Here is a 12,693-nt window from a genome sequence, read left to right on the forward strand (position 1 = left end):
AGAGCAGTAAAAATACATGTTTTGTCATGCCCGTGCTATACGGTCTGATATACCATGGCTGTCAGCCAATCAGCATTCAGAGCTCGAACCACCAAGTTTATAAATCCTCTTTTTAGCACTTGAGATATTCTTCACCATATTTAGACCGGTATAATGTCATTTTAGTTTTCTGGATCCCACTTCTCCCTTCTGCAGCTTGTCATATTAAACTGTCTGTGTTATTATAGATGTGCATATCAACAGTAAATATGAGACAGGCAGGGGCACATTTGAAACATTAGCCTTAGAATCAGCTCCTGCTTCAGTATGTGGCAATGCTATATTATAGCCAGAGACAAATAGCTCCATTTCTGAGTGCTACCATAATACCACCCAGAGAGCCCTAGAGAAAGTAATGGAACTATTCTACAGCCTGTGGGGCCATTACCTAGCCTGGGGGCCATTAGTTTGGGGCATTCTCTGAGGCATATTTCAGGAACAAACTGCCTGCTTGCCTGACTTCCTGCCAGGGAGAAAAGAGAGAACGTAGTAACCAGTGTATTTGTTTTCTGAATAACAATGTGTTTGTGGATGCTCCATCATACATTTCCTTATTCCTTCCGAGTTATCGGATCCATTTATTTGAGTCGTGCCCACGGCCTCAAGGTAAACCTAGTCACTTACCCTCCCGATGAGTCCCACTCACTCCAATTGTCTGTAAATGTATAAATATAGATTATCATTTTTTTTTTTTTTTTTTTTAAGTAGAGCTGAACTCATTTTTTGTTCTCAAGTGGAACTGGTTGTTTGATGGCTGAGGTATCCCGGAGTGGCCCAGGTAGTAGGAATAATCTCAGGTGGATTTGTGTTTTGTTTGTTGTGTTTTGTGTGTTATAGTGTTATTTATGTGTTGAATTGTTATGTGTGTTAAAGCTAAAATCCTTCATTGCTACAACCATTTTTGGACTTAATTATGGAAGGCCCATGCGCACCCATAAATACCAGGACCAGCACACACACCACATGAAACCAAACCACGAAACGTAAATAACGAAACGCAAAACATACAATGATCCCACCCTCGTCCCTGATTGGAGGACCTCAAACATTTTAGTGTACATTTGTGTATATATAATTATTCCAGCACTCATCAATTCCCCTTCAGACAGCCACAGATCAACCCATCTTTCCCAATAAATCATCATTCTGACATTTCCTCTTGTAATACATCCCTCCATTCTCCCTTGGTGTCTCACTAGGGACTTGAACCTCTCCTCCACCTGCAACATTTCTGCTGAAATGTCCTCCAAAATAAACATTTTACCCAAGAGCACAAGGATGTTTCCTATTGACTGACCGTGGTCCTTCAAATACCTCATGGGTTTAGTTCTGTCATACCCCAACAGAACCCACAATATAGGCTTGATTTACTCCAATGTTTGTGGCCAAGGTAAATGTAAACAAACACTCTATAGCCTCAAAACATGGTAAAAACGATCACGTTGATATCGTGGGTGGTCAGTCCTTGCACCCATAGCTCTGTCTACGTATTTGAGAGTTATATTCTCCAGGCCAATCCCTCAGCTTTTTACCGAAACAGAGGCGGGGTGTCCACTTTGTTTTTGTTTCGATTAAGGATTCAAGCTTTAAAGTGTTTTGCATGTAAATGTGTTGAAGTGGTTTGTTTGTAAGTCTCCACCTCCATCCCTCCTCCCCCACCCCTCCAGACAGGACCAGTGTGTCCAACATGACCCGCAGCCCTCACCCCGGGGTGGGCAGGATGGAGTGGATTATCCCCCTGGTGGTGGTCTCTGCGCTCACTCTGCTCTGCCTCATCATGCTACTGGCTGTCCTGGTCTACTGGAGGTAAGATATTATATTATTACTGTGTGTGTGTGTGGGTGGGTGGGTGGGTGGGTGGGCGGGTGGGTGGGTGGTAGTGTCTCTCTTAACCAACCTTGCTTAATGAGCTCAGAAAAACGTGTCTAGTTTGCCACTATAAGACAATGAAAGCCTTCTCAGGGCAGAAGATTGAGTTGCACCATGTTGTCCTGCACTCCAAGTGATCAGGGGTCCCTTTTATCTCCTCATCCCCACTGCTCTGCTCAGTCACAGCTGTCAATTAACCCTCTATATCTCTGTCACAGAAACAGATAGCCCTCCTCTCTCTTCTTTACCTATTCACACTGGCCCTTGGGGCTAGTGGTCCTCACGGACACGCACTCCTGTTCGGAGTGGGGTGACCTGTCCTCTTGCGCACCGGGGACATCTACTTTCCTGGGCGCGTGCGCATCCGCATGCTTCTGGCCACCGGGAACCTACTTGGTGGAGGACGACTGCTTTTTTTGGCAGCCCTCCGTCTCATCCTCCCTTTCTCCTCCTTCCATTCCTCATACCTCTCTCCTCCCGCTTCCCTATCACGCTCATCTCTGCGGGGGGGGGCAGCCCACAGGGGCCATGGTGCCGGGATGGGGCCCAGCTGTGTGTTCATCTGCAGTGTGATGCCAACCACACGCCCACACACGCACACACCACTCTCTTTCTCAACCCTAGTAATTACACAGGACAGGCTAACGACAGGCTACACGTGCTGCCTACTGCAGCCTAATGCACTATACAGCACAATGGATCATTACTTGAGCTCCGTGTATTATGCTTGATTTATTTATACTCTGCCTTGAGCAGTTTCATAGGAGCGAAAGCTTGGCCGGATTTGATGATTTTGTTTGCGATGGAAATGTAAGGTTGATGTGCTTTCTGAGTTCAATGTGTAACTATGGCTCCCTCTCACTTGTACTGGTGATGCCATTGTGAGAGTGCGCGAGAGAGCGAGCCAATGATGTGAATGTTGGAATGAGGAAAATAGAGGATGATCAGCTCCATGGAATACTAATTGAAGTAATTAATACATCTGCGAGTGATAGATCTAGCGAGTGAGTGCCGTGGTGGTAGGTGATGGGAGAGTAGCAGGGGGAGTGTGTGGGATGTGACAGTGAAAGTCTGTCTGTCTCCCTCTCTGGGCTGTGGTGGTGACGAGAGCTGACACCTCCCAGACAATGGCTTTCTCCCCTGAGGGAACAGGATCTGATGAAAGACCAGCTCGACCCGTTCACTCTCTCCGTCCTCTCCTCTCATCCCTCTTTCACTCCCCCATCCCTGCTCGGTCAGAAGGGAAGGAGGCCATGCAATGGAGGAGATTGAAATAGATTTCTCAGAAACACTACGGCGAATCATAATTGGCGAAATGCATACACGGTCCTCGTTAGCTCAGCATCACTTTCTGTCTCTTTTTACTACAGAGAATATGATGTGATCACTGATTCGATGACATTTATTTCACCTCGACACTAGATTTGATGTTTGTATTTGTCTAAGTGATCTGAGTTGTGTGTCAAAAGACAATATTTGCTATTAAAGGGGAGGACTCCATCTGTTTCGCTTGAGGATATGGTCATAGTTGGAGGGATCTCACAGATGTTTCACAGAGGTTTAACGGGGGTAAACAATACATCTATATTTAACTCTGGTAGGAGAGACTGATTCTCAGTAACCACTCAGAGTCAGGGGTTGCTAGGGAAAGAGGTGGACCAGGCTGTTTGGACTGGCGGATCATTTAGTCCAATGAAAAGGACTCATCCTTCTACCATGACTTCCTTCCATCTCACTCTGTCTATTTTTGAACAGGGGCCCTCTTCCCCAAGTATGGGAAGCGTTGAGAGTCCAGTGAGACAGTCTTTTAGTTCTATCCCTCCCTCACTCTCTCGTTCCATCCATCCCCCTTTCTATCTCTCTGGTGGGGTTTCCCCCCTCCCCCAGTGTAAGGTGAGGTCGTATTGAGAGGCTGGTTAGTTAGCCTGCCTCCACACCACACATTCCCCCTCAGGGAGTAATTAGCCAGGGGGGCAGGGATTGAGGGGGACAGGGCTATGACCCAAGCTAGGGGAGACCCTCCCCTCATTTATTCAATCACTCTCTCTTTCTCGCTTTCTTTCCCTCTCAATTCAACTCTCTCTCTGTCTTTCTCTCCCACTCACTCACTCACACTCGCTTTCTCTCCCACTCTCTCTTCCGCGCTCCCTTCTTCTCTCCTTCTGCAAATGCCATTGGGCCACACTCCTGTTTTCTTTTCCTCCTCCTCTCTCTCGACCAGAATGACCAGCATCTGCTCTCTCCTCTGCATCAAGTACCGGTAGGTAGGGGAACGTCAGTAGACATACTGGTAGGGCAACGTCAGTAGACAAACTGGTAGGGGAACGTCAGTAGACGTACCGGTTGGAGGAACCCAGATGGGAAAAGCTGGTGTTTACGGAATGGACTTGTTTCTGTGTGAGTGCAGGTGAAGGCTCTGTGAGGTTATAGAGGGACTCCTACTACTACTGCAGCTCTCCTTTTCTCCTTGCCGTCTGTCTTCCCCTCTCTCTCTCTCAAGCTGCTAGACACAGAATACGTTGGGTGACATTTCAAAAAGTCTCTGACAAAATGCAAGCTTCAGAGAAATACGTTTAGAACAACTTCTCAAGGCTAGCGACTAGCTAGTCATTGAGGGCTCGTGCTTGTGTGTACATGTTGGAGGCAGAGAGGCTGCCAGGGCTGTATATAGTCCTGCTGTATTTAGTCTCTGCTGTGTGTTGCCTGTCATCCGGTAGTGTGACTCAGGGGCCAGGGCTAAATGTAGCATGGTGTTTGTCCCTGGGTCAGCGTTGTTGCTTACCTGTTCCTAATGGTCAGCTCACTGTGTGTCTTTACAGGAGGTAGTTTGCGTGCGTGTGTACTTTTCCCCCTGTAATAGCAGGGTGTTGTTGTGTCTGGTCATTGTCATCTACTGAGTCATAACTGTGTGACATCAGCAGGGTTGTAAATAGGGCTGGTTCTAACCACTCTGGGGCTTTCAGGTGTAGTTTAACTGCCAGCTCTGTCTGTGTAATTATATTCAGTTCCATGAGAACAGAGTGACGCTGAGACTCCGATTTTTCATGTCAAGCAAAACCAATGATTGGAAAGCTAAACACACCAAGGACTACTTTTAACAATTTCCATGGACATTTTTACAAAAACAGATTTACTTGAAGAACAGTGCAGATGCCAAGTTTGGTAACAGACTGAAGGCACAGACACAAACCGTCATTCTATTACCAAACTTTGCATCTGCACTGTTCTTCAAGTAAATATGTTTTTGTAAAATGTGGACATTGTTAAAAGTGGTCACTGTCCATAGTTTGATTAACTTTGTATGGTTTGATTTAACTTTGCAATGATTGGTTTTTGTTTGACAACCGAAGTCAGCTTGCAGGTGCCCAGCCCACCACAAGGAATTGCTAGAGCACGGTGGGACAAGGAAATCACGGCCCGGCCAAACCCTCCCCTAACCCGGACGATGCTGGGCCAATTGTGCGCCGCCTCATGGGTCTCCCAGTCACGTCCGGCTGTTACACAGCCTGGGATCGAACCCAGGACTGTAGTGACGCCTCAAGTACTGCAATGCAGTGCCTTAGACCGCTGCGCCACTCGGGAGCAGAATGAAGATGTCATTGATGGAGTGTTAACTCTCTCTGTGCTGTTTTGTGTTAGCTAACTCACAGTGGTAAAAACGGGTTATAATTATGTAATTACAATGAGAACTGTGTAAGGGACGGACCAAGCAGTCAACGAGAGACATCTGAGTAGGGTGCAATGCAATTATTAGGCGGTTTATTTTCCTAAACTTGATGTGGTTTACAAAGTAAGATAAATCTAAAACCATATTACACAAAAAGAGAACTATAAGGTCTGTAATTAAATAAAAATAAAACTTAAATGTAAAAACAGATCTACAAAGCAGAACAGAGTAAGCAACTCAAATGAAGGGTTAACTGAAGTCATAAGGGTATGATGCATTCATAACCAAGTGGGAAGATGGTAATTACCAGTTGTAAAGTCGTAAATAGCAGCATTCACATGCTTTGAACTTGTTGAGAAACGTAGATTGGCTAATGGCCAACAAGCTGGGTCAACCATAAGCAAAAAAATACAGCTATTATGTTTGTAAACAAACTATAATGTTCAAAAACCATATTAATAGATAGCTTTTTATAAATAATGTCAGAGGTCCACATGTGGGAGAAGTCCGAAGTCCGGGAGGGTTTGGTCGGCCGGGATGTCATTAGTGACAGCGCTCTAGTGACTCCTGTGGCGGGCCGGGCACATGCACGCTGACACGGTCGCCAGGTGTACGGCTGGCTTCTGGGTTAAGCAGGCATTGTGTCAAGAAGCATTGCGTAGTCATTTTTTGTTTGGACACGAAATGTTTGGTGAAAATAAATGTTGAAGTGCGAAGGATGGGGATATTTAGCTGTGCTGATACATGTGGCCTCTTTCGATGTGGCACTGATGGTACTCTGCATCATGTTCCTCTCTTCTGTGGTGTACTAATGTTTATGTTGGGTTAACTATTTCCTCTCCTCTGTGTCTGTCTACAGGAGGTTTTTCCAGACAGCTCACTTCTATGTGGAGGACAGTAGTTCTCCCAGGGTGGTGGCCAATGAGAACATCCCCGTCATCCCCATCCCAGGTGAGACATAACACAACCTAACACGCCCTCAACTGGAATACACCCTGGGTGAGTTTAGTTCGCGTCAACGTTTTGCCACGTTTCACGACATTTTGTACTAAACGACACGTTTCCCCAAAACAGTGCCCACCGTTTTTTCAAAAGCCTTTGAGGTATGTTTGCTCCATTTTGGTGGGTTTGGCAAGGTGTGGCCTGATCAATATGGGTGTGACCATTTGAAATACCACACCATACAATATTCGCCCTTGGGGCCACCGTAGTCACAACATTTTTCAATTGGCCGTTCAGTAAATGACCGTTTCTGTTTCATTTAACGTAGCACAGAGTTCTGAACATGCACCCCCTTTCTTAACACACCCTCAAACCTTTATGCAATGTTGTTGTTTACAAACTATTGCCCACCCACTCCACACACACCTTATTCTAGAAGTGTCTACCTGGTAGAAAATGTAAGGTTTTTGTAGAACCTACAACCATATGGTGATTTTATTTGTAGAACCTACAACCATTTGGTGACGATACTGAACAGTTGCAGTTCATATGAGGAAATCAGTCAATTGAAATAAATTCTTTAAGCCCTAATCTATGGATTTCACATGACGGAGAATACAGATATGCATCTGTTGGTCACAGATACCTTAAAAAAAAATGGGCCTCAGGATCTCGTCATAGTATTTCTGTGCATTCAATTTGCCATCGATAAAATTCTATTGTGTATTCGTTGTCTGTAGCTTATGCCTGCCCATACCGCATCCCCACCGCCACCATGGGGCACTCTGTTCACAACGCTGACATCAGCAAACTGGTCGTCCACATGACACCATACACGTGGTCTGCAGTTGTGAGGCCGGTTGGACGTACTGCCAAATTCCCTAAAACAATGTTGGAGGCAGCTTATGGTAGAGAAATTAACATCCAATTATCTGGTAACAGCTCTGGTGGACATTCCTGTCAGCATGCCAATTAAACGCTCCCTCAAAACTTGAGACATCTGTGGCATTGTGTTGTGTGACAAAACTGCATATTTTAGAGTGGCCTTTTATTGTCCCCAGCACAATGGGCACCTGTGTAATGATCATGCTGTTGAATCAGCTTCTTCATATGCCACACCTGTCACCTGATTATCTTGGCAAAAGAGAAATGCTCACTAACAGGGATGTAAACACATTTGTGCACAACATTTGAGAGAAATAAACTTTTTGTGCTTATGGAACATTTCTGGGATCTTTTATTTCAGCTCATGAAACATAGGACCAACACTTTACATGTTGCATTTATATTTTTGTTCAGTGTAGATTGTACATGAAGTACAATTGGTGGGATTTGCTTTAACTCTATAAAAGTATTTTTGTGGTAGAATTTTTAGAAAGTTTTACTTTACTATTTAAAGCAAAGCAGTTACATATAGTCCAAATGAAATGTAGTAAAATAATTGGTCTGATTTATTTTGATAGACTACTATATCAATCATATTAGTTTGGATTGTGGGGCAGTTGGATCAGAAAAATGTCTAAACTACAATTCTTGCATGTAAAATCTAAAAGAAGAAACACATGGAAATAAAAAGCAGGATCATGTAGACAACACTCTTAGGAAAGCAAAGCAACTCTGAATCGTTCATGCTGTGGGTTTCAGATAAATAGATACACAACTTACTTTTGTAAAACGTTCAGGATAAATGAAGTTTGATTTTAGTTGAATGATGATCGAATAATTTTGAACGTTTTATGCTTGTATTTGGGGAGAGAAATATGATTGTGCATCTAGTAAGGACAGATCTTTAAACATATTTTTGTGGTAGTTGAAGAACTATGTAGAATAGGTTTGTATGTAGACCTACTGATAGCTGGCTGTAGTTCAATCTAATAAATCAACTCTTTAGGGATAACAGCGGTCACGGAAAAGTACATTGGTCTGTTTGCTAGCTTGTTTTAAAGAATGTATGGTTTTCAAATACCTTATAGTAGCTTTAGTAATGGTGGTGTCTGGTTATAGTTGAAAAACTAGGTAGATGAAAAGTTAGGATAGCCTGGGTGTGGTCAGTAGTTGTAGTTGTGTGGTTCAGTATTTGTGGTCAATAGTTGTGGTCAGTAGTTGTGTTCTGTTGTGGTCAGTAGTTTTGTGGTTGTGTTTACTAGTTGTGTGGTTGTGGTCAGTAGTTGTGTTCTGTTGTGGAAGTCAGTATAGCCTGGTTGTGGTGAGTAGGTGTGGTCAGTAGTTTTGGTTCAGTAGTTGTGTGGTTCAATAGTTGTAGTCAGTAGTTGTGTTCTGTTGTGGTCAGTAGTTTTGTGGTTGTGGTCATTAGCTGTGGTAAGTAGGTGTGTGTGGTTGTGGTCAGTGGTTGTGGTCAGTAGTTTTGTGGTTGTGGTCATTAGCTGTGGTAAGTAGGTGTGTGTGGTTGTGGTCAGTGGTTGTGGTCAGTAGTTTTGTGGTTGTGGTCAGTAATTGCATGGTTCAGTAGTTGTGGTCTGTAGTTATGGTCTGTAGTTGTGTTGTGGTCTGTAATTGTGCTGTGGTCAGTAGTTGTGGTCAGTAGTTGTGTGGTTGTGGCCAATAGTTGGGTGGTTCAGTAGTTGTGTGGTCAATAGTTGTGTGGTTGTGGTCAGTAGTCTTGTGGTCAGAGTCTAAACTACAGTTGTTGCGTGTGAAAACTGAACAAAGTGCGATGAGAAGTTATCGAGCATAATATGAAGCAAGTGAGCGGAGACCGCTTCGCTCTATCCAATCAGGGCAGCAGGTTCAATGTACAGTCCGCCCTTTTATTTGCAGACAGGCAAACTATCCAGTTGAGTTATTTAGAGCACGGGGCATGATCTTGAGGAGGAGGATGAAGCTAGTGAGCATTAGAAATCTTGTCTGTATCATTTCAGGTCGTCCCGACTGAGGAAGCATTACAAATGTTAGTGCTAGCTGTTCGGTCCGAAACAGATTCACAAATCATGGGAATGTGTTGCGCTATGAAGAGTTTTCTTCCTTCGAGGCACGAGTTGCTAGGCAAAACTTGCCTTGGCAGGCCTGCTCCCTCCGTGGCTAAAGCCAGTGTGAGAAACATGCTAACAAATGTTTATGCTATGAAACTAAATAAATACTCCGCTCTGACCCACACCACTTATTTGCTAGATTCATTATAGTGTTGTTGGACAAAGCAAGGAAAGTGAACATCGAAATGTGATGTAATTGTATTTGAATTTGCAGCTGTTGTTGGTAAGAAATGAATTTGCTAGCTTCTGAAATGACTTAATGCTTCTATAATGAAAACAGTTGATGGGTTACTAAAACGTCTCTATCTATTGATTGGTAGAAGCTATTCCTAATGTGTTTTCAGATTTGAAAAATAGAGAAGTAGAGATTTCATACACTCTTAAGTTTTTGTCTGACCTGTTGGGGGAGTGGTCAAAACAGCAGTTATTTGGTCAAAGTTGGAAAAAAAACTGCACTTTTTAATAGCAGAGAAGGAGACGAAGATGTCATACCATAGAACGTTTTGTCTAACTTGTTGGGAAAGTGCACATTTTTGGGGGAGAAAGGCAAAGTGGTCAAAGTAGCTGATTTGTGTCAGAAGTTGCGTGGTTGCATTTACAGTGAATGGAAAGTTGGAAGTGATGATGTCACAATGGGACCTTTAGAATGTTGAGGAAATCCCATGAAAGTGGATGGAGGACAAAAGAACACAAACATGTATAACTTAAAGTATAAAACATATCAGAACGTTGTATGTCCTGACCAGTCTACACGTTTTCAAGTTTGACAGGCATTTATTTTGCTTCGCAAGTCCCACCTAACTATTTAGGAGTCTAAATGCTGTGAGAGTATGTTCATCCTGGTTCTCCATCCCTCTCGATATTATTCCGGAAAATGATTCACTGTTCTCTCTAGCTATCTCGTGTACATTGTTGTCACTTTGAAGCTGAGCCGTTCCATGTGGTTAAGTCTTGTTGAGACAAGTTATTCAATATCTGTTCTCTGCTCAGATTTAACATCTCCGATCCCTCTGGACAAGTGTAGACTAGGCTGAGCATTTCATCTGAATGATCAGTAACCATATGTAAGGAAGTCAACGGAGAGGAAGAACAAAGTCATCTGACTGGAAAACTAGCTCTGATCCGCTCCCATGTGGTCTCATCATGGTGGATTTGATCATTTAGACTCACTAATTCAGTGAAAACTAGTGTCAATGTTTTATTTTCATTTTTTTTATTGAACCTTTATTTTGACAGGGAGTCATTCTGAGACCAAAGATTATTTTTCAGATGAGCCCTGTAATTGCAAAAATATACACATATTACAAAAAGCAAAACAGATATACAAAACACAATCAAAGAAAACAAACTTCAGTAAAAATGTCATCAATCAGCTGTCTGAATATCCCTAGAGGCACCAAAACATCCACTTTTAGAGAGTTTTGGAGATTATTCCACAAGTAAGGGGCAAGGCAAAACAACTCAAATATTGAACTTTGTCAGTCATTATATGCTAATGTTCTTGAAGATAGGATACATAGTGTTAGTCCAATACTTTTGATTGGGCCAATCTACCTCTGTGTTAGCTTGATTAAGTCTTCACTCAACTACTCAGTGCATGTACAGGCGCTTGTGACTGCTCTATTAGGGGTGATATGAGAGGGTTCTTCTCTGGGAGAGACTTCAGAGCCCAGTTTACTGGCAGCTAGTCAATAAGATGGTAAGAAGGCTGTGTCGTGCGTAGTGCATACCGTTCCTTTAAGAGAGCAGAGAGACTCTTCGGGACTAAGGCATGACAGCCCATTTCCAAGCTCTGATGGTTCACTTAAAGAATACAGCTGATGTCTGTATTGACTCCATCCATTCTGTTTTTATTGTCTCCCTCCTCTCTCTCTCTCGCTCTCTCTTTCACTCTCACATGTGCTCTCTCTGGAGACGAATTGCTTCTTTTCTGTACCGGCAAGTCTGTATACCAGCTCAGAGAACAGAGTGTTAAGTGGGTGTTGAGGTTTACGAGTGGGCTTTATAGAACAGTGATTGTTTTACAGCTTCTGAAATGCTAAATCCATCCCCCCACAGGAAGGTTGTGTGACAGCGGTTTAATTAGGAAGAGAACGGGCAGAAGGAGAGGGGGCTGCTGATCTGGTGTATTTGCGTGCATACACGCGCATACATCTTCATTCCCTCTTTCATCGTATCCCTTCTTGTTAGATTGTCTCCTGAATAAAGAGATGCAGAATGTGTGCACATCTGCAAAGGTTTAGCAAATCCAAATTGGCCCATAGTATTTTAATCAACTCCATTAATTAGTTTACAAATGTAAGACAGTCGACAAATGAAGTGAGTCAGGAAATGCCTGCCTGCCAGTGGTCCCATCTGTGTATTGGCTGTAATATGGATGTAATAACACACACCCGCACCAGCAGACAAACCCAGCAGCTGGTTGCTCTTTCCTGAACACACACACACACTTTGTCCTGATGGCTCTTTCTGTGTGACAGTGGCCACCTCATCCCCATCACATCCCCTCACTAATGGGTAATTTGGGACTGATGTGGCTCATCTGACACAGATGCCACCACCTCTAAACACCCACATTAGACAATTATGGCTTTGTCCGCTTGTCTCGCTGTGGTGTGGTGTCATTCCCACCGCTCTGTGTGACATGGCTAATATGTGTTCTTCACAACATAAACTACAACAAAACTAGCTGCATCCCCAGAATGATTATTTTTTTATCTGTGAGGATGTCAGTGGGACATTTCATTGTCTGATGTGTGACGCGTGTGCTAATCATTTCATTACTACTGGGGTTGTTACTAGTCTCAGTGGGATGCTGTGTGGAATTTTCTGATTTAAGACCAGTTTTATGGACAGGGATGACCTGATCCTAGATCAGCACTCCTACTTTGTCGCCATATACAGTATGTTGTTCTCTGAAAGTGTCTGTGGGGGAGGCAGTGAACACATGGCAGGTTGCTGGTTAATTTATCACGCGGTGCCACACTAGTGGAGAGCAGTGGCACGTTGTACTGTACCTCTGAGAGATAGATACAGGCTGAGGGGACGTCAATATACTTGGCCTTTCATTAGTCAGTCTGAAATATGGAAGATGTTGCAAACATAATGTTATTTACAGTGCATTCGGAAAGTATTCAGACTCTTTGACTTTTTCCGAATTTTGTTACGTTACAGGCTTATTCTAAA

General features: G+C 43.5%; 1 protein-coding gene across 2 annotated transcripts in view; it reads left to right on the top strand.

The window, feature by feature from the left end:
* ca16b (carbonic anhydrase XVI b) overlaps nt 1–12,693 on the top strand; it is a 298,762-nt gene that overhangs the window by 268,379 nt on the left and 17,690 nt on the right. For both annotated transcript variants that reach the window (XM_029775887.1, XM_029775888.1), the window contains exons 13-14: nt 1,707–1,845; nt 6,435–6,526. In XM_029775887.1, coding sequence (XP_029631747.1) covers nt 1,707–1,845; nt 6,435–6,526 — 231 coding nt within the window. The remainder of the gene's footprint in view (nt 1–1,706; nt 1,846–6,434; nt 6,527–12,693) is intronic.

The sequence above is a fragment of the Salmo trutta genome, chromosome 14 (genome assembly GCF_901001165.1).
Source record: "Salmo trutta chromosome 14, fSalTru1.1, whole genome shotgun sequence".
NCBI classification, from domain to species: Eukaryota; Metazoa; Chordata; class Actinopteri; order Salmoniformes; family Salmonidae; genus Salmo; species Salmo trutta.